This window comes from Bidens hawaiensis, unplaced genomic scaffold (genome assembly GCF_021521415.1).
Source record: "Bidens hawaiensis isolate Kalapana, Puna unplaced genomic scaffold, B.hawaiensis_p1.1 tig00007678_1, whole genome shotgun sequence".
Lineage (NCBI taxonomy): Eukaryota > Viridiplantae > Streptophyta > Magnoliopsida > Asterales > Asteraceae > Bidens > Bidens hawaiensis.
In genome coordinates this window covers 803,656-827,379 of record NW_027491534.1, presented here as the reverse complement: position 1 = coordinate 827,379, position 23,724 = coordinate 803,656, and the positions used below count along the sequence as shown (strand labels likewise).

General features: G+C 34.6%; 1 protein-coding gene across 1 annotated transcript; it reads right to left on the bottom strand.

Annotated features, from left to right (window-relative positions):
- Window positions 1-19,906: 19,906 nt before the first annotated feature.
- LOC143635768 (non-specific lipid-transfer protein-like) lies at window positions 19,907-22,182 on the bottom strand. Its single transcript, XM_077103518.1, has 2 exons — window positions 21,848-22,182; window positions 19,907-19,916 (listed from the first exon to the last, which is right to left on the bottom strand). Exons 1-2 carry the CDS (start codon window positions 22,180-22,182, stop codon window positions 19,907-19,909), a joined length of 345 nt encoding a protein of 114 aa, XP_076959633.1.
- Window positions 22,183-23,724: the final 1,542 nt, after the last annotated feature.

The window sequence follows — 23,724 nt, the reverse complement described above, 5'->3', positions numbered from 1 at the left end:
AACAAAACGTTGTTACGAATCTAGAAAAAAAGGTGAGTCGGTAAAACCCAAGTATTGTCAGCCCCAGGCATTCTTAACAACGTGTCCAATTCCAGTCGGTGAGGTTTTGGACCCCATAAGGCAAGGCTTCATGGAGGACTTCGTGTCCTTGATATATATACATCTATATAACTTGTTCATACATATTAATCTTGCTTATTTTAGTTTGTTGGTCATGTATGGTTATGGGTTTTTAAAAGTCTATGCTTCGGTTTAACCGTAAATAGCTCTAAACCGTAAACCGAACTTTGTTACTAGTTTTGTTTGTTTAAACATACTTAGTGTTAGATCTAAGTTTCTAAAATCATTTTTACAAATTCTATGGTTATGGGTTTGTAGAATCTTACCTCGGTCTTAACCCGAAACACGATCCGAATCGAAAACCGAACTTTTGTTTAAAGACTTTATTGTTAACTTTTGGTATTTTTTTATTTGTACATTATTATACAAGTTCTTTAGTGTTTGGACATGTGGAAACCATCTACGAACTTGTTGTGAGATGGAAACCGAACCAAACCGATTCTTGCTCGCTTAAGACACACAAGAGTGTTTTTTTTAGCCATCAAGACTTGTATACTTCTTTAAAAATAGTTACAAATTGATTTTTAAATATTTTCTTAAGTACTTGGAAACGTTGGATCCAACTTGATCTCATAACAAAGTTTGGACCGACAAAACCGAACACTCGCTTAACGTGCATTGTTAGTTCTAAAACAATGGAACTACATACTTGGTTAAGTCTTATTAAATTTTATTGAGTTATCTCATAACATTCAATATTTTGTAAAGTTGACTTTGGGTTTGACCAATTATCAAGACCCGAACCGACAACCCGAACACTCGATAAAAAAAAACCCCCGTTTTAGTATCTTTATTCCAAAGGGATTTGCATTCTTACATTTTACCCACCTTATTACTTAACATAGGTTGAGTAAATATTAAGGTTAGATACTTTAACCCGGTTTCGAGCAAACTTACATTTTTAAAGGGTTATTATTATAAATTCTTAAATAGTCACATTTTAAACCTTGAACTTTTAATTATTTACATTTCTCAATATTTATTTTGTTTAAAGACCTTCAAGACAACCTTTCTAAATTCAAGACTTCTTTTCTTTTTAGGCATTGTGCGTTAAACTCGTCGTTCCGACAAATCTCCAAATTATCATCTTTCAAGTTTACTACTTGAAGGTGAGTACTTCATACCCCATTTTCCATCTTTTATTTTGGGGGTGACATTTCATACTTATTCAATAAAATGCTTTATATTTGAATCTTAAACCACAAACGTAGTTGTATACTTTACCTAAATAATTGCTCGATTTGGTGTTCTATGCTTATATGCCTATGTGTTTATCGCTTTTGGTTGGTGAAACTATAAAATCCTAGACTATTTGGTATCCCCTTATAGCAAGGTGTCGTTAACGTAATGCAATTAACGATAACTATAAAATCCTAGACTATTTGGCATCCCCTTATAGCTAGGTGTCGCTAATGTGTTTAGCGATATCTATTTATCCAAATTACCACTTTTATTTATCGTTTCGTATGCAAGTTTTGTGGCTATCTTTATTATATACTAATATGATTAAACTTATGAATTGCTCACCGACTTTTGTGTTGACAAACTTTATTTTATGAAATGTTGCAGGTTTGCGTCTTGGTTGATTTATGATTGTGAAGAAAACGACATCAAAGACCTTAGGATATTAGTAAAAATGAACAATATCAATTTACCATATTTTGTGATATCTTGTTATGGTTATTTTATGGATAATTGTTATGTGACATTTTCGATGTTGTGAAATGAAATGAGTTTATTAAATACTGTCACTTTGATTAGTGTCATGTGCTTATGGACAATCGTTACACCTCGGCATGTTCCGCCGCCTTTGGTCGAGGTGTGACAGGCCGGGCGAACTTATGTGTGTATATAAACATAAGCTCGATTGGTAATTAGGATAGATTTTCTAGCCTTACCAGCCGTTTAGAGAGAAAGCGAACTTGATGCTCGAGTTATGTTATTCTTAGGTTGATTGTATTTGTTACAATCAATAGAAGAAATTAGTTAAAAGTGATCTTGTTATTGTTCTATTCGTTAATTACTCGTTAGCTTTAATCAGAGGGATTCTGCACCTCTGATTGTGTAACATTTCGGATTTTCTAAACCCGTATTCGTTTGCGTTTAACCCAACCCGGAATATTTTGAGATCTTTATTATAAATTAAAAATCAAATATTTATAAGACTTTAAGTTTCTAATATTCACTTAGGTCCTTCATACTTTAAATGATGTTCAATTATTAATTTATGCATAAAAGATCCATTATTTATCCAATTCTCAAACTACAAGGACTAAAAGCGTCAAAAATAAAATTCCTTCCATTTTGGCCGGAGCACCAAGTGATGGGGTGGCCTTCCCCTATCCCGCGGCACCTTGGGGTACCTGCACAGCTCGTTGCGTTTATTATTGATTACCAGTTCGTTTTTGGCCCGAAATCGCTTATTTTAGGACATAATCGAGTGAATTAAGCCCCAAGAAATCCCCCAAAGCTTAGATACATGTCCATATTCTTTAACCCTTGTCCAATAACGAATTTTACAGATTTTAATATTGATTTGGTCATTAAAAACATATTCGGTTTCCTAAACGAGTAGATTTACTAAATATGGTTCGTTTTAGCTTATTCTATATGAACACATCATAATCTCTGTCACAAAGCTTACTCATACCCTAATATACCTTCTCCAGACGTCCTACCCTCTGTACATCATCATTCATCTCGGTTTTTGCTTATTTGGTTGAAGACATACTCTTAGACGTTTGACTTTGCATGCGTGTGGACCGTTGACTCGTTATACATCTTTGTTCTTTCACTTTCCGGGTAAGTTGTAAACATGGAAATCATTCAAATACATTTCCTAGTCAATAACCTTCAATCAATTTCAGTGGTTGAAGGGTGTTGACTGGTCAAATCGTTTAAAACTCGTTAACGGGCAAAATAGTCAACTAGTTTGACTTAACGTTTTCTCATATTTCTAGTTGGATTCAACGTTCGGTCCAGAAGACTTTTATTATCGTAACGTAATTTTAAGCCTACTGACCAAAACCCGACTTCCGAATCGCTGTTAGGATTCTGGTCAGTACCAGCTGGCTTAAATCTTAAAACAAACATAACTTGAATTCTAAACGTCCCTTTGGACTGATTCCAGAGGAAACGAGTTCGTTTTATTTATATTATCACATCCTAAAGTCTTAGATTCTGAATTTTTTATATCGTTTGACAAGTAGTGGACGACTCGTTTATTCGTTAGCTCGCTTATTTGTATTTATATTCGTTTGTCTTTAATCTAAGGTGAGTTTATCATTCCCCTATTTTACCAACTTTTCTAAAAGTTTTGAGGACATATGCGTACATATTCGTATTTCATACTATATATATATCAAACAAATGCATATGTGTAATTGTGTTACATGCTTACTTGTGTTAATATTTATTCATTCGTATATTGTGTTATTATTCATTCATTCATTCATATATTCGGAGGGGTCCAACGTATTCCCATGTATTGGGTGCTCATGCTATTGACCAACGCCCGATTCGCTTGGCAACGGTCTTCATATTTGTTTATGGTTTGATTACACTTACCGCATTTACTACGTATCCGCTTATTTTTATTGACATGCAAAACTGGTGATATCCTCACTCAAATTTATGTTGACAAAACTCTGTTTTCTACGCATATGCAGGTTGCTTGAAGTTGAAGTATGAACATTTAGAAAGACCATAGGGTTTTAACGAAGACAAACATGGATTTAAACTTATTATACTTATTTACTTGAATTGTTTTGTTGTATTTGGATATTGTTTGTATTATTTGAATAAAATAATTAATTAGATATTGTCATTTATATTCATGATAGTATATTCGAGCTGTGAGCAATCGGTTTGTACCCATCATTTCCGCCTTAGGTTGGGTGTGACGATAATACGTATCAATCTTGTCAGTTGCATTCCAGGGACCTACAGTTTCACACCTATCCTGATCCAAGAGCATTTCAAGTCTGACATGCTACAAATGATTTAGTTCAATAAACTCAATGTCGATATATAATAATTAACAAGACATATATAATTAAAAAATTCCGATTACAGCCATTCTCATAGTACATAACCCTGACTTTATTGATGTCCTATGTCTTTATAATGTTAACCCAACTTAGTCAACAAATTAACTAATTAATTAGATAGTGTCATTTATATTCATGATAGTATCTTCGAGCTGTGAGCAATCGGTTTGCATCCCGGCATTTCCGTCTTAGGTTGATGTGTGACAGATAGTACATATCAATCTTGTCAGATGCATTCCAGGGACCTACAGTTTCACCCCTATCCTGATCCAAGAGTATTTCAAGTCTGATGTGCTACAAATGATTTGGTTCAATAAACTCAATGTCGATATATAATAATTAACAAAGAATACACCTTATAGAATAAAATTGACGCATATAATTAAAAAATTCCGATTACAGTCATTCTCATAGTACATGACCCTGACTTTATTGATGTCTTATGTCTTTATAATGTTAACCCAACTTAGTCAACAAATTAACTAAAATCCAAAATCCCATAAAATATTTCAAAATGTCTCAAATTCAACCATACTATTACTATGAATGTCGTGAATCCAGCAGTCCCATGTAACTTTTGTGTCGTATAAAAAGAAGTCACGTAATAGTGCAAGACGAGTTCATAGTGATCCTCTTCTTTTGGCCCAGACCATGTGGGCCTAAACTAAGCCCAGTAAGAAAATCGGATCGTTGATTGGACATTTGCACCAACTCACCAACTGTAGTCTGTATAGTCCTCGTATATTTCTAATCTTCTGATTATAATACAAGTTTACTTGTTACAAATAAATTAAGCTATATCTTTCTGACTTGATATCTTGCTATGGATCATTATAGTTAAACGTGAACGTTTTTGAAAAATAACTGGAAGTTAAGATTTCTTCATTGCTGGTTAATTGAAACGGAAATTACTTGAAGTTAGGGTTATTAGATTTTGTGTCTCAAAACGTATTTTTTTGTTAATGAAAATCGTTTAGAAAGGAATTATTGTTCTTCAAGTCAATGTAAGTTGTGTTCCTAAAATCACTAGGGTTTCTTTTATATATGTCATATATATAACATAACGCCATGAGCTAATTTCATCATGTTCTAACGTATCGGGATTAGTGGCGGATCCAGGAATATATCCCAGTGGGTTCACTATTTTCATACGACTGAACTTACAAATTTTCGGGACGGTTCGGGTCGTTTAATGGGCACGGGTCGAATAAGGTTCATCACATAATTAATATAAACACGATACAATAACAAAAAAAAGCATCGTCACTAGAAATTAAAGACACATAATATAGATACGATGATCTTTTCAAATTTAGAAAAAAAAAAAGCTACCTGTAGTTGTTCTCTATGAGTTTCTAACTTTTGAAAACTTGCATTACATCTTCGACAGGAACTTGTTGAAGGAACTCCCTTTCAATGTAACAAATGCAAGAATCATTCAAGCATCCATCCTCCATCCTATACGCAATTTCTTCCTCACATGCTTCCTTGGAGAAAAACATCTTTCAAAACTCGTTGCAACAACTAAATAATCACACAATCAAATATGTATTGTATGCTCGAAACAACAAAACCAATAAGTTCCGTTAGCTCTTTCCTTGTAAATATTTTCTTAAGGTATTGTGGTTATACGCAGTTAGCAGCATAAACTGCAAATTCAAATAATTTACAAGATATAAGTGTGGGAAGCAATAATTTTTGTGGCTGCTGTGTGTTTTTAGCATTTATTTATAACAATATAAAATTGATGTTGCAAAAGAGAATCGACCAAGAGACCTCTAAGTTGCAAAGCAAGGTATTTACCACTTCAACACAGTCAACTATAACTATGTGTTCACTGATCAATTTTTATATGGGTTCACTCTCACGTTTTATATAGGCATTCTATTAAAAACTCGAAGTTCAATGGGTTCCCGTGAACCCACAACGATTTACGTAGATCCGCCCCTGATCAGGATCACAAGCATAATAGATTTACCTCATTTATATAAGCATAACTTAAACTGGCGCATTTATATTAGTATATGTGTTGAAATTGCCACCTTTAGTCCATGCAACGAAAAAGTATTGTGCAGTACAGTAGCTACATCATACCATGAGCTAATTTTCATATTCTAGCATGTCATGATTGTAACCAAAATACACTGACATTAGAATCAGCAGAAGATTTTGTCAAAGGATGGAATGGATATTGGTTAGAACACAACAGCAAACTCAGCAGAGATTTCAGATGATTGGAAGTGTAAACAAGGAGCAATGGATGGGATTTTATAGGATTGAGAAAGCAAGATTCATTGGCTGATCACCTGCTTGCATGAAGGATGAGTGGTTAATTTTACTGCAATGATGGTCATTGGGTGAATTGACGGGAACAAAGAAGAGAGAGTACCAGGAAAGAAAGGGCATTGGATTGGGTAATTAGGAATTTCAGGATCTTTATAAAATCAAATAATATCAACAAAATTTCTTTAAACTTTAAATATTTATTTTATAAAAATAAAGAAACCATATTTTATATATAAAACATAAGTTTTTGATTGTTAAATATCATTATATAAGATACTTAGACAGTTTGGGTTCAAGCGAGTTCGTTAAAGATTGGCTTGGCTGGGTTAGTTCAGAGTAAATGATTAAATGGTTTGGTTAATCATATAAATTTTGGATATAGGGTAAGATTTAAATATTTATTATACATCTCGAGCTATCTTGGATTCAGATGGATATTCGGGTTAACAGGTCGTTTGATATTTGAGTTATAAATTTTGGGTATCCGGTAAAATTAAATAATTCGTATAATTTTTGAAGTTATCAGGTTCGGGTTTGCTAGGGTTAAGCAAGTCTTGGTTTCGTTTGATTAATTCGGGTCGAGCCATGCTTTAAAATAAAAGGTTATTGTTATTGCACTTATCCGTATTCCTATCAAGGCCTACATTATCACCGGGTCGAACCCATTAGTTATCATCTCAACGATTCGGGCCAAGCCCCATTTATGTACAGTTCGCTTCGACTATTCGACCAACACCACACTCGGTGTCTAATGATAAGTTTTCTAAAAAAATAAATTTCTAGCCCTATCTTTAGGGTTGTTACACGTACTTACACCCTAAACCATATTACTTTAAAAATAACTCTTATTATTCTAATAATGCAGGCTCATTTATGCTTGCAAGCTATCACGAGCTCGATCGATAAGTAAATTTTGTGCTCGGGCTCGTTTATTAAACAAACCTATTCTTAGGTTTGTGTTCGGGCTTGAATTCGTTTAAGTTTAGCTCGATTCAAGCTTTTTACATACGGACCCTAGGTAGCTTATAAACGGCTTGACTCATTTACGCACTTGAACAATACATTGAAACTACCATTTTTCGTCGAACCCATTTTAGTTTGTATAGGAGTATTGCCCATCTCGATGCTTTTGTGAGTGGCGGTAAAATTTGGTCAGCTCAAACTGAGTTCGCTCAAGACGGGTTGGGTAAAACTGGGTTCGCTTAAAACGGATCCTTTTTTACTCAACGATATTATGAAACTATTTATACTTATTTACTTAATGATGTGACGGCACTAAAATTTTTTTTGGTTTAATTTAAACGTCCATAATAAAGCAAAACTAAGAAATTAAAAAAATACTTACAAACCAAAAGTAGAAAATAAAAACAATTATAAATCAACTATAATCGAAAGCATGTTATTCATCCACTCAATTTAATTAATAACTAATAATGACCAAGGCTTAGTATAAAATAACTTATAGACTCCATTTAATCATTTTATTTTCAAATTACTTATATATAATATTTAACTTTTAACTTGAGAGTTATTTAGATACTTTTTAAAACAATTAACAGCCTACAATTAGCAATTAGAATTCAACAATAGACATTGCAAATATATAGAATGCTTAATTATAATCCAACACGTACTTACAAGTTACAAACTAGTGTTATATATATGTGAAACGCTACTACTTAATTAGGTCAATCAGCCATCCAAAATTTGAACACTATGTTAATTAAGTAAAATCTAAATCCCAGGCATAGTTAAAGCTAAACATGCATCCAAATAAGGGCGACAACAACAAACGAAACGACCCATATCAAACACCCCGACGCCACATTATAGATGATAGTGTACTCGGTTCCCACGGTCTCGCTAAAGAGTACGAGCGCAACAACGAGTAGAGAAGGATCCAAGCTACTAAAGATAATATTCGAACTTGGGATCCTAATTGCCAGCCAAACTAACGTAGTCATTGACAAGGTTAATGATAATAGGCTAGTTACGACAACCTTTTGATGTTCAATGGGAGATGTGTAGGACAAAATCGACTTTCCCGGCCAATAGAACTTGTCTACTAGTGAACCTTCGTAATAAAAAAGACCGCCTTGGATATTAAGCACGATTTGCACATTAAAGAACATAAGTGACACCATTGCAATCGCGAAAATAATTTGTCTATGGAAGAATGCATCGGAGCAATCATGTACCACAAATGGTGTTAAAACCGAAACGTGGTGTATTCACCATGTTGTGTTTGGTATGAAGAGTTTGAGTGTAGACACTTGACAACTGGTGAGATAGAGTAAATAGGCGACTTCATAACTTCATATTATTATGAGGAAGGGCAAAGTAAAGTAACAAAAAAAAAGTATTGTTAAGAAAAAAGAAAGAAGCAGTACAAATTTTTAACCCGACATGTCACATGTTAAAACTTTTAAGTGAGGAGTTAATGTGTACACCAACCAGTTTTTGTAATGTGTCCTCGTTCCATTTTGTTTTTTGATTCAAGATCCTTTATTTTCAAATAGTTAAATCCACACAAAATTATGAAAACTTGTAAAACCCATAAAAAACGTATAAAGATCTTAAATTTAGTCAAAAACTAGTTTTCGGCTGAAAACTGAAAATCAAAGTGAATTCAATTTTTGGTTTTCGGTTCAGTTTTGAACATCCTGAATTCAGTTCGGTTCAAAATTTTATTCTGACTGAAAAGAATCAAACCTAACGAAACAAAAACCAAAGAAACGCCTCTGTCAAGACTTCCAGAGACGTAATTAATCCAGAAGTTGAATGCAGACTATCGTGAAGAATAATTGTATCATCAAAAGTAAATAATTGCTTTTGTTTTTATATCATCTATCAGTTCATTTAACATATATATACCTTTAAAATTATTTTTTCACAGGGGTCGGCCAACACCTTTATCTTAGGTGTAGCTCCGCCACTGCTTTTGAGTGGATGGCACTTATTTTAGTAGCTTATAGAAAATTATAATATCATCAAACTTTTGTGTTAAATTACACACAACGAAATAGTAAAGGAGTTTGAGCTCTATGTGGGCCCGGCCCTAGTGTTTTTTTAAAAAATTCATAGATATGGTAGGCGAAGATCACTCAAAATAAATAGATGAAACCAAAAATGGAACAATCTCAGCTGTTGTATCTCTTTCTATGAAAAAGTACAAAAAATAAATAAATAAAACCCAAAAATTGGTTGATGAGCTTATTGGAACTAGCTTGTGAAATCTTTCATTCAAACAATGGCTCTTGCATCACCTACAATCCGACAAGCACATGGCTCATTCAATTTACGTTTCATGGGTAGTTTTAGGAGTAAAGTTTCAAGGGGTAGTTTTGTCATTTTCAGTTTTTCTAAATATAATATCTTTAGCTTGTTCTTTATGGTGGGGGGCATCGAAGCCCCTTCGCAGTGTCACGTTATCGCCACGTAGAAAACAGTGCTTCGAACCCCTTCTCTATAACACCCCGCTATGGTTTAAAGCCCCCTAGGCGCCCCAATATATATATATATATATATATATATATATATATATATATATATATATATATATATATATATATATATATAGAGAGAGAGAGAGAGAGAGAGAGAGAGAGAGAGAGAGAGATGATCAAGAGAAAACTTATCTTTAGGGAGAAAACTTAAAAACTCCTAAAGAATTATTTTTAATTAAATATAAAAAAATATTTTCAAATTTCTGTTTTTGCCATTATTCTTATATTTTGGTCCCCTTCACTCGAAAAAATAAAAAAAATAATAAAAAAAATTAAAAAAAAAAACCGCTGTAATGCACATACGTATTACTGTACGAAATCGTTATATTACACATGTGTATTACTATGTATTTTTAATTCAATAGAGTTTAGTTGTATATATTCAATATTTGTGTATTGTATATATGTAGTAGTGTTGTATTATATGGAAAAAAAATAATAAAATAAAAGTCTATGTAGTGCACATGTGCGTTAATGTTGTATTACACATACGTACTACCGTGTAATCAATGTGCGTATTAGTCTTATATTGTATATATACAATAGTGTGTATAAAATATGTGCAATAGTGTTGTATACTATGCAATACAAACACTTTTGTATACATTCAATGCACACCATTACACATGTGCACTACAACGACGAGGTTACCGACAATGTTTTTTTTTTTTTGGAACCAATAACAAATATAAGAATAATGGAAAAAACAGAAACTTCAAAAAAAAAAATTTTTTAAAAGTTAAAAATAGTTTTTAGGTGTTTTTAGGAGTTTTCAAATTTTCTCTTTAAAAGCATTTTTCACTGGATTCCACCCATATATATATATATAGAGAGAGAGAGAGAGACACACACACACACACACGCACACATTATATGTATGTGTGTGAGAGAGATGGAGAGAGAGAGAGCAGCGCCCATCGTTGTGAGGCCGCGCCCCACTCCCTTCACCACCCCCATCTTTCGCGCCCCTCGGCGATGTGCGGAAACCTACAAATTACAAACACAAAAAACAACTTAAAATTATAAAGTAACATGGTTAACCCAATTAACCCGACCCAACAAGCCGAACCCGACTAACCCGAACCTTAATAGGGTCGGGTTGCGTATTAAATATTTTTTTAAGGAAAACCCGACTAACCCGACCTGATTAACCGAAACCTGATCGAGTTGACCCGATGAACACCCCTAGTGGGAATCGAACTTGGGTCTCCACTAAAGAACCCAACCCGCAAGACCTAGCTCAGATCCTTCATTGCCAATATTCACAAAAATGACGCAAGTGGGAATCGAATTTGGGTCTCCACTGAATAACCCAACCCAAGCCTTACTACCACTAGGCCGTGAGTGGGGATCCTTCACCCGTTATTTAAGCATAATAAAATAATGTTTTACATTAATTTCAATAAATGAATTACCATTATGTGAACTAGGTTATTGACCCGTGCACGACACAAGTGGAAATATAAAAATCGTCAAGTAAACACATATATAATTTCAAACGACAAGTTAATTTTTAATATATTTTTTGAGACAGAAACATGATTTTTAATTGCAATTCATATTCATGCGCAAACAAATTATTGAAATACATAAACTTACAAAGAATGGCTTTACATAGTAGAATGCTTACAACGAAAATTTAAAACTATAAAATATAAACTTCATAAACTTAACAAATAATATTAACAGAAAACAAATAAACTTCACTAATATTAGTCCGGAAAGCAAGCAAATCAGTAAATAAACATATGTAACATCCTACTTTTATTAATAAATAATAAAAGACCTTTATTTATTAAATTGCGTGTTATTATTTAATTATGTTGAATAATAATACGTTGAATGTGGGCTTGGAAAATAAAGGAAGGATTAAGGGATGATGATGGGCCTTAAGATCCATGGGCTTGGGTAGGGCTGGCGTATCGTGCATACCTGTACACAATAAGACGCGAACATGATAAGAAACGAACACGAAATATGTATACCTGTACACGACATGAAAACTTATCGTGTACATGTATCCTAAACACGAGCCTGTTAATACATGGTATATACGATAAGGCACGATAATACACGATAAGAGTGGATGAGTGATGATTTTTTGTAGTATTTGCAGTACAAGACTATGATGGCGTGGAGAGTGGAGACCAGAGGAAGCATCGGCGGCTGCGGGGCTGATGGATAGAGTTTTGAGGCGGAGCTGATGGCCTGATAGGGAACTGGGAATGTGATAGCTGAGAGAAAATGAGAATGTTTTAGGAATTTAGGGTTTATAATAACTTTTATATATATATATATATATATATATATATATATATATATATATATATATATGGGGGAAGCATAGAATGAAAACCCACTTGAGTTGTGAAAACCTGTGAAAACTCTATGTAACATCGTTTTTTTTTGTTTTTTTTTACACACGTAATATATGTTGTAATATTTAATTCAAAACATCGAAAAAAAATTGTTTTGCTATTTTTTAACATTTTTTTACTAATTTTTTATATGTTTTCAGTAGAGAGAAAAAGTTATATTTATGTTTACATTTTTTATTAACTTTAATTATGGACCACAAGATTCAAATTTTAATTAAAAACATATGATTGAGAATGGGTTTCTAGAGTTTTCACAACTCAAGTGGGTTTTTATTTTAACCTAAACCTATATATATATATATATAGGGTTTGGATCAAATTTGTGAGAATCAAGTAGAGTAATTTTATATACATATAGAATAATTATGTAATTACTTTATGATGTAATTATATAATTACCCTACTTGTATATATAATTACTTTACTTGATTCTCACAATTAGCATGTTAATTTCATTTGTACGTTAACTTTTCCCTATATATATATATATAATTATAAAAATCTAATCAGGTACTTAATAGGTAAACATGTAATTTACTTGCTTAGACGCGAAAATTAACAGGTAGATTCGTGTCTACCTGTTTAGTACACGAAATCTGTTAAGGCCTTACATGTTATCTGTTAAAGTCGTGTAAGTACGTGTCATGCATTCGTGTATCGGGTATAAATTGCCAGCCCTAGGATTGGAGGTATTTGAACTAGGGGTGTTCAGAAATATCTGAATCCGAAACCGAATCCTAAATATCTGAAAATCTGAAAATTCGGATATCTAAAACCCGGATATCCGAAAATTCAGATTCGGATTCGGATAGCGATTCTAAGAAATTTCGGATAGTTCGGATATCCGAACTATCCGAAATATTAAATTTATTTTTTTTTATTTTATTTTATCTACAACCATAAGCTTATAAAGCCCTAATTTCATATTTATCCTCCCTCCCGGCTTCTTCACTCCAGGTCTCTAGCCTCCAATTCAGTCCATGGCTGCTCTTTTGTTCTTCCACTTCTACAAGATCTCAAAGACCAAGCTCTAATTCTCACCTTCACCACTCACAGCAGATCGCAGCTAGCAGCCTCGCTCCACCTCCCTGTCGTCCTTCATCTACTCATCTCACACTCTCACTGGTCATCAGCTCAACGCCACAGCCCTCACAGTCACCGACTCACCAGTCACCACAGCCCTCGCTGTCACCGACTCCGGTCACCACAGCCCTCACCGTCACCGACTCACATGTCACCACAGCCCTCACTGTCACCGACTCATCGGTCACCACAACCCCTCGTCAATCATTACTAGTCATTGTTCATTTTTAAAATATGTTTTTTTTTCTATAAGATTTTCGGATATCCGATTTACTATCCTTTCGGATACCCAAAATTTCGGATTCAGATTCGGATATTGAAAACCAATATCCTAAAGGTCCGGATATCTGAAACTTCGAAATCCGATTTTGAACACCCCTAATTTGAACACCCTTACTAAAACCCTAAACTCTCATTTTCACCTTTGCCTCTACACACTCAAAAACTCGCAGACACTCTCTATCAACTCTGGATCTAAATCCGAGCTAAAGGAGGGCAGATTCCGTGTTCAAACATCATCAAACAACAAGAAACAACTCTATATCACGTGCTGGCTCAGATCCGAAGCAAATCGGATCCAAACAGGTACGCTTGTGATTAAAAGGCTAAGTGTCTTAGGTAGGTTTTGCGATGAAACTGAATAGGATAGTAGATCGGACCATAAAGTGTAAGAAAAAAATAAATTTTGTTACAAACAGGCTATCGGACGTGAGATGGAACCAACCGGGTACCGTTCGGACTGTGTAAAAATGAATAGATAAGGTTATTAAGACCGATACTCGTTAAAAAGGGTAAAACGGGCCTAGGAGGAATTAAAGAAAACGATTATAGCTGAAAGGCATGAAAACCATATTTAAACCGCATTCATAGGAATGTGATTCGATTTCTTTAAGAGCGCGATTCAATTAGTTTGAAATGCTCGATTCGATTCGTTTGAATAATCGATTCGATTCGTTTAAATAATCGATTCAATTTGTTTGAAATACTGGATTTGATTCATTTGAATACTCGATCCGATTTGTTTGAATACTGGATTCGATTCATTTGAAATGCTCGATTCGATTCGTTTGAAATGCTCGATTCGATTCGTTTGAAATACTTGATTCGATTCGTTTGAATACTCGATTAGGTTCGTTTGAATATCGACTCGATTCGTTTGCTCAAACTCGATTCGATTGGTTTTTCTGATGAATTTTTAATAAAGCCTTATTAACCCAAGCCAGGGGCTTTGCCCCTTTGGACCCTGCTAGGGGCTGCTGCCCATAGCGCCCCGCTATCAAGAGCAATGACCACCCCCCCCCCCCCCCCCGCTTGTTTGGGGCTTCGCTAACTTACAAATAGGACTTGGTTAGTAGAAGTTAAGTGATGCTTGGAATTGTTACGCAGTTATTCGTGCCCAGCTGAAGAGAGACGTGACAATAAACTCCGAGAGGAACTTGATTCTGGTGAGTTTCTAGCCCCCTTTCCCGATAAGCATCCAATAATGATTCAGGCTTCTTTTCTTCTTGGGCCTAGAATACAGTTGATGACATAAGCATTCATACACCAATCTAAAAAAGTAACTACAAAAACTGTTTTTACATTTCATGTGAAAACTCTTGCACCCTAATAAACTGAATCACGTCCAAAGCGCATTTAAGAACCAGAACCAAATTGAAACCTTTTTAAAATTACATGTTTTGACCAGAGTGAAATCGTTACATTTTTAGAATGACTCATTGTAACCCAAACCAAATCGATATCTTTTAAAACTGACCCGTTATAACCCGAATCAAATCGATACGATTTTAAAAAGACCCATTGAAATCCGAACGAAATCGATACCATTTTATATTGGTTCGTTGACCAGAACTAAACTGACACCCTTTTAAAATGACTCATATTGACCCGAGCCAAAGCAAATTGAAACATTTCTTAAATGACCCATTTTCATAAATGAAAATTTAAATAACACACTTGAAGACTAAGAAGAAAAATAAAGCGTAACACATACAACGTTCTTATCTTTTGAAATCCTTTCTACCAAATGCGAATTCATTATTACTGGTTATGAAGATCAACAAAAATATATAAAGTTTCAATGATTTCAACTCACTTGAAAGTTGAAACTCATGTAACCTTTCATTTAATTTGTGAATCCTTCATATCTTTCATTTTTCAATAGGCACTAACACCAAACAAACTATATACAAATTGAAACAAAACTAAACTGAAAAAAAATTAAAACAAAACCAAAACCAAAACCAAAAACCTAAATAAAACGTACCAAATACCAATAAAAGAAAAACAAAAACAAAAACCGAAATGAAAATGAAAAAAAAACCCGATAAATCTGAAACCAAACAAAAAAACAAAAAATGTAAAAACCAAAATGAAAAGCTGAATAAAGTTAAACCCACCTAAAACGAAACTGAAACGAAACAAATTTATTAAACTAAAACCAAACAAAAACCAAAAATCAAAATGAAACCAAAATAAAAAATAACTATCATGAAACTTGAAAAGAAAAACTCAAACTCATTAAGTAACACATGTATTATTAGAGAAAAGTTAAAATACAAAGCGGGACAAAAATGAGAAGTGTGAGAAGGATTTATGGTCATACAAAAACCCCTAAAAAATCCCAAAAAATTAATAAAAAAATCATAAACTAACCAAAAAATTAATAAAAAATTAAATTTTGAATTATTATTTTTTAATTTTTTTAAAAAGTTTTTTTTATGTGGCTATAAATCTTTCTCATCCTTCTCATTTTTGTCTTCTTTTGTAGAATAACTTGACCATGTATTATTAATAGTATAGTAGATTATAATATGTTGAATGTAATTTAATATAATTTTAAATTATTTTATTAGCAAAAAATGATAAGGATACGTATTATTTATGAAAATAGTTATTGATTTATTTTTAATTGAATAGTAGACCGATAGATTGCTACTTTTACTTTCTTTTTGTTTTATTATAAATAAATAAGTTGATACGCATTTCTCAAAGTTTTACCCTACTTTTCGTACCAATTCAATCTTATATTTGTGTTTTCGTCGTTAGAGGTAGCTAATTAACTTCAGAAAGATACAAGGCGAGAGACACAAAACTCATATTATAAATGAAACCGAACCAGAACACTGCATAAAACCACTTAAGACACAAATATTAAAAGAGATGCATAGATATAGAGGTGGACAACAAAACCGGTTCCTGGAACCGGTTCAGTGGAACCGAACCGGTTCCTACCCGTTTTTCGTAGGAACCGGTTCGGTTCCGTTTCAACCCGACGATCCGGTACCGGTTTGACATGTTTGGAGGTGGACCGGGTAGGAACCGGAACCGAACCGGAACCGGTTCTGGAACCGGTTCGACCGGAACCGGTTCGGAACCGGTTCTAGCCGTTGGAGTAGTTCTAGCCGTTGGGAAACGGTTTTATGGCCGTTTTTTGACCGTTGGGGTCAAAAATGGCCGTTTTTTGGCTCCCCAAACACCCCACTACTAGTATAAATAGGTATTTGGTGTAATGGGTTCATCACAACACTCAAAACGCAAACCCGAACGCAAAAAAATACAAAAAAACGTTATTACAACGTTCTGAGTTCTCTAATCTCTTGTTTTCTCTTCTTCTATATTCATATTTGTTGTTATGGCTGCCTCACAATCATCGGTTGGTCAAGGTTCCACCGCCGGACCAAGTTTCGTTCGTATTGTACCTCATAATCGTAATCAAGAGATTTGGTGCAATTGGGATTTGGTTGAATTGAGTGACCATTCATTGAAGGCTCGGTGCAAGTTTTGTGGGATTTATTTAAACCCACTTTCGAATTCAAATTTGAAGAAACACATCGAAAGACCGTATTGCAGGGCGTTGAAACAGAACGTCGAGTCGCAACAAACGCAAATGGATAGTGAAGGCGGAATATTTACATACCAAATTGATCGAGTTCAAGATCGTATGGCGAAGTTTGTGATTCAAGAAGCTTTGCCGTTTAGCCACTTCGACAACCCTCGCTTAACCGCCATGATTCGAGATACGCTTCAACCACAATACACTCACGTAAGTCGTCATACTCTTAAACGTTATTGTTTAAAATTGTGGAAGAAGGCCAAAGAGGTACTAATTGCATATTTTGAAAATATAAATACGGGAATAAACTTAACTACTGATGTTTGGTCGGCTCCACATGGTCTACCCGAATCTTATCTTTGTGTCACCGCTCATTGGGTAGACCCGTCATCGTGGGAAATGATGAAACGCACCATTGCTTTCGAACTCTTTGAGTATCCACATACGGGAGATAATTTGTTTGAAATTTTAGATTATGTTATAAAAACTTATAAACTAGAAAATAAAATATTTTCAATTGCATTTAATAACGCGTCGAATAATACATCGGCGGTTGATAAATTAAAATTAAAATATACGCCGATTTGCAATGGTGTATTTTTTCACTCAAGGTGTGTTGCACATATCATTAATTTAATCGTGCAAGACGGACTTGCTTCGGATGATGTTACATCGGTTATAAACGATTTTAGAGTAATGCTACATGAAGTTTTTAAGAAAAGTAAAAAAAGACAAATGGATTATAGAAAATTTTGTAAAGATACGGGAAGAAAAGCTTTGGGAGCTAATTGGGATGTACCTCATCGATGGAATTCCACTTGCATAATGTTTCAAAGTGCTTTGAAACAAAGAGAAACTTTACAAATGTTTCATTCTAGTCTTGCCGAGAATGATTTGGCAATCCCCTTTTCAAATGAGAAATGGGAAATTATCAATGACTTATCGACTTTTCTTGAAGTTTTTAAAACATCAACTACGAAACTATCGGGAACGTATTATCCGACAAGTCCCTTGGTTCTTTCAGAGTTATTTTTAATCGTTAACAATCTTAAAGAATTTGAAAATAAAAGTCCAATGTTTTCAAACATCATATTACCAATGAAGTTTAAATTAAAAAAATACTTTCTTGAATTGCCACCGATTTTTACTTGCGCCGCCGCTTTAAACCCGATGTTAAATGTTACGGGGGTTGAATGTGTGATAGACGAAATTTTTTCAGTCTTAGATATGCATGAAGTTGACCCAAACTTTTCAACAGAGGCACAAAATGATTTTAACTTGAATTTTAAATTTATGTATGACTTTTATATAAATAAATATGGGTCAAACATACACATGCCTATACCGGGGGAGTCTTCATCAAGTTCAAGTGCTACTAGAGTACGAGACCCCATGATTAGCCTTATGAACACCGTTCGCAACGTAACGGCTAAAAAACAAAGGGGTAACACCCCTTCAAGCGAACTAGGAAGGTATAGTGCATATGATTTCTCTACCGGTTTATCCGAAGAGGAATATGGCACTTTTGATGTTTTGGCTTGGTGGAAGGTAAAGGAAACCGAGTTTCCGATTCTTGCCACCATGGCCCGTGATTTACTAACCGCCCAAGCTTCTACGGTAGCTTCGGAATCTGCTTTTTCTCTTAGTGGCAGGGTAATATCGGTGAAAAGAACAAGACTGAATTCGGAGTCGGTGGAGATGTGCATTTGCTTGAAGGATCACTTGGACTCAATCAATCGTGTTCAACACGTAAACACTCTGGAAGACGAAACACCACTTGATGTTCGAGTGCACGACGAACAAGAAGGCGTTTCTACAAGTAATTCTGATGAATAAGTCGCCACTCAATAATTACGACGAACAAGAAGGCTTTTCTAGAAATAATATGTCACAACTTTATATTTATAAGTTTAATGTTTTGTTAGTTTGTTTTTGAATATTTTAAAACATGTAACCTTTTGTTTTTGAACTTCTTAAAGTAAATAAAATGAATTTTATGTTAATTGTTTTTTTATTTAACATGTTATACAAATACGAATCGTATAACACCGCTCATGATTATAATTCAGCATTTGACTTGCGTAAGCCAAAAGACTATAATACATAGCAAACTCAACAAATGTAACACGATACAGATTTAAGTTCACCATTACACGATACACGATACAGACTAATCAATTCAAACACGCTGACACTCATAGCATTAAGTTCAATATGTTGTTTACCATTATTGCTCTGTGGGTGAACAACAAAAGTAGCATGAGCCTCTTCAGAAATCAGAAGAACACAAATCATCACCTACACAAGCAGCGGAAACGAAAAACGAAAAAAAATAATATTTTACACTGTAACCGGTTGGAACCGGTTACAGTGCACCGGTTCCGGGTCCGAGGGTTGGGGAACCGGTTCGGTTCCCTAACCGGTTCGACCATGGAACCGGTTTAAACAGTGATGTTGACTAATGGAACCGGTTCTGAACCGGTTCCGGTTCCTTTGACCAACCCGATTTGATCACCTATACATAGATATGTTCCTTAACAAGGAATACCTCCTAGGTATTCTATGTTTATTATTACAATAATATATTATTTTATTATATTTCTCGCATCCTAAAAGTGACATTTGTGTCTTTGGATCTGGTCATGAACCTCATTGTATCCTGCAAAAACACCACACAAAAAATAATTCATATTAATAGTATATATTGATACATCATCCAACCATAGAAAGGTATGTCACAACTGTAAGAAGGACCATTTATGACGGTCAAGATCGTCTTAAATTGGCCTCATTAATAATATCTTTCAAGAAAAAAAAATTAATAACAAGCAAAAGGGGAAATACCACAAAATTGTATCAAATAAAAAAAGAAATAATAATGGCAACTAATTTTTGAGCAACTTGTTTTTGTTTTCATTTTCTTAAACGCCACTGTTTTTACAATCGAATTGCCTTTAATATTGTTAGTTTTGTAAAAATCGCGACCCATTTTTGCGACTAGCTAATTTAAAATTTTATTTTTAAACTAAAACAACCTATTGCAATTTGCAATGACTTGCTTTTGTCACTAAATCTGACACATGAAATTTTCACACATTGACCAGATTTTTTCTCAGTTGTATCGCAATATACTCAAAAGGAACGAATAGAAATTTTACAATATGATAGTACAAAAAAGAAAATTTTAGAGGGGCCGGCCAAGAGTCCTCAAGGGTATGACTGCCAACCACTAATGTTGCCCCAGTTTTGTTTTAGTTGCTATTGTCGTTATCAATAAGTTTCAATTGCTAGTTTGTCGCTAATTTCGCAATCGTTGAGCCAATCATAGTTTTTGGTCGTCTTTTCTTTTGTGTAGTAGTGGTGTTGCTATGAACAAGTAAAGGTTATAGTTTTAATATAATACATAGGTTGAATCCGTACAAATAAAATTAACCAATTCAACATATAAGGAGCTAGAGTATTTATGATTATTACTCTACAGTTTTGAACTATAAGCCTATAAGTAATTACGTACACCACAAAAGATGAAATAGATAAATAATAATTACTATAGTTAATTCTACCCTTAGCATGCTAAATTTATTTGTATTTGAACGTAACAACAATATATATATATAGGAGAAGTATAGTTTGAAAACATTCTTGAGTTGAGAAACTCGTGAAAACCCTATGTAACATCGTTTTTTTTTGTTACATGTAATATATGTTGTTACATTTAATACAAAACATAAAAAAAATGTTTTGCTATTTTTTTATATTTTTTTTTATTAATTTTTATATATGTTTTCAGGAAAGAGAAAATGTAAATAAACTTTTACATTTTTTATTAACTTTAATTGTGAACCACAAGATTTAATCTTTAATTAAAAACATGTGATTAAGGATGAGCTTCTAGAGTTTTCACAACTCAAGTAGGTTTTTATTCTAAACTAACCCTATATATATATATATATATATAGGGTAAGGTTAAAATGAAAACTCACTTGAGTTGTGAAAACCAGCAAAAACTCTATGTAACATCGTTTTTTTTTGTTACATGTAATACATGTTGTAACATTTAATACAAAACATCGAAACATAAAAAAAAAAATGTTTTGCTATTTTTTAACATTTTTTTATTAATTTTTATATATGTTTATATATATATATATATAGACTAAGTATAAAATGAAAACCCACTTGAGTTGTGAAAACTCTAGAAACTCATTCTCAACTACATGTTTTTTATTAATGTTTAAATCTTGTGGTCCACAATTAAAGTGAATAAAAAATATAAATATAAATATAATTTTTTCTCTCTCCTGAAAACATATATAAAAATTAGTAAAAAAATGTTAAAAAATTGCAAAACTTTTTTTTTTGATGTTTCGATGTTTTGTATTAAATGTTACAACATATATTACATGTAACGAAAAAAAAAACTATGTTACATAGGGTTTTTGCGGGTTTTCACAACTCAAGTGGGTTTTCATTTTAACCTTTCCCTATATATATATATATATATATATATATATATATATATATATATATGCATAGAAGAGATATTATAATATTTTAATGAATATGCATATAAATAAGAAGTGATCATACTTGGAGCAGTCAGTGCTAGGGCTGATCTTGTAAGGAATGTTAACACTACAGGCTCCGGGAAGGCCGGCGGCATTGGAGGGTTTGATCATACTACCATAAGATCCATAAGCACCTTTCAGGCAGGTGCAGGCAGTTTTCCGGTCCGGAGTGGATTTTGCGGCGTTGTTCAAACTCTGAACACCGGAGCAACAAGCGACGGTTGGCTTCCCACCATTCTGCAGGTAGGCAAAGCATGGGATCAAGAAGCTCACCACCTGACCACAGTTAAGAGCATTTGCGTATGGCGCTGATATCACCATGCAAGCAACCATAACAGCAAAAACCTTCATCATCATTGTTACAGCTTGATAAATAAAACTCTAAATTTGTAAATATAATTTTAGGGTTTGGTGTAAGAAAATGCATTGAGAGGGTGATGTATTTATAGCGACTAATTTGCATCTGCATTGTGACATTGTGGGGCAAGGCGCTCTTTCAGTTTAAATATATATATATATATTTGATTTGATGGAAATGATAAATAACAAGAACCAGTGAAGAGGTAGGTCCCAGCAGGGCTCAGTTGGTCCCGCATGACTCACCTTGAACAGGGATGTCTGCGCAAAGACCATCTACTCCCGCAGGACCCACCATGCTCAGAGAAGCCTACGCGCAGTATGCAAGCTGCATACGCAGGGAAAAGCCTCCCAATGGTAAAGTAACCCGCCTGTTCCCGCAGTTGCGGATACAAGCCATCAGGGAAGGCTACCCGCACAGCATAGCTACACGCATAAGGCTTAACACTTACAAATATTCAGTGTCACCTGAAAGAATGAGCAAAGGCGGGAGGGGGAAAACTCCCGCCAAAATGGGCCAGTCCGTATGATGGAGGATCTTTTGCGTGATACCTGACGAGGTAAAGACAAAAGATCTGACCAAGAATGCGACAGCTCACTGACAGCAGCGTGGCAGACAGCACGCCACAGCACTGTGACCAATAGCCGCCGCCTGCCCGCCAACTCCTGCCAGACCACGTGCCTAGCCTGCAGTTGGTAGAAGACGAAGAGTGCACGGCACGCCTGCTCTGTGTCAGCCGCTACCTATCCACCACTCACAGGTAGGGCACGTGCATAGGTTACAGTTGGTAGCGTGTTGGGCCGGCTAAACCCCTTGGAAACCCACCTTCGGCTATAAAAGACAGCAAATGGTATTATCATTTCATCATCTACTATCTCGTATAACTTACTTGATAACTGCTCTAATAGTATTCATATACTTTTATATTCAAAGAGCAATATAGACTGATTCTCACGCCGGAGGGTGGTCACAAGGAGGAACCCCCCCCTTCTCAGTGACGAGCTTACGGTGTCTGTTTTGCAGGTTCCCTGAAGTACAACTTACTCTGCTGGACCTAACCTTCGTGGGAAACATTACTTAGCCCCCAGATTACCTATAATCTGCCCGGGGTCACTTAGTGTTTCTTCATTGGCGCCATCCGTGCATAAAGCTAGAACTACATCTTTCTCCAGTTTTTCAAATCTTCCAAGATGACTAGAGAAATTCCGGTAACCACAACCCCAGCCACTGGGGTAAACACCGGCAACACAATGTTTACAAACACTACCCCAGCCACCCAAGCTGGGGCAAGTGAAGTACATTTTACGAACACTACCCCAGTCACTCATGTAGGGGCAAGTGGAGTAAATATTCCACTGGGATTCACTGATGCCCAGCTGGAAAAACGAACTCGAGCCCCTCGCCAAACACTTGATCAAGTGAAGGCATGGGCCGAGGCACGTCAAAGAGAATTTCAGGCTGAATTGGACGAACGCTTGCGTTCAGTCCAACAAGCTGAGGAATTCGGTAGTACTCGCCAGCACCTCAACATGAGTAGTGAG

Coding starts and splice junctions, on each gene's coding strand:
- LOC143635768 (XM_077103518.1), bottom strand. CDS start 22,182: ATGATGATGAAGGTTTTTGCTGTTATGGTTGCTTGCATGGTGATATCA.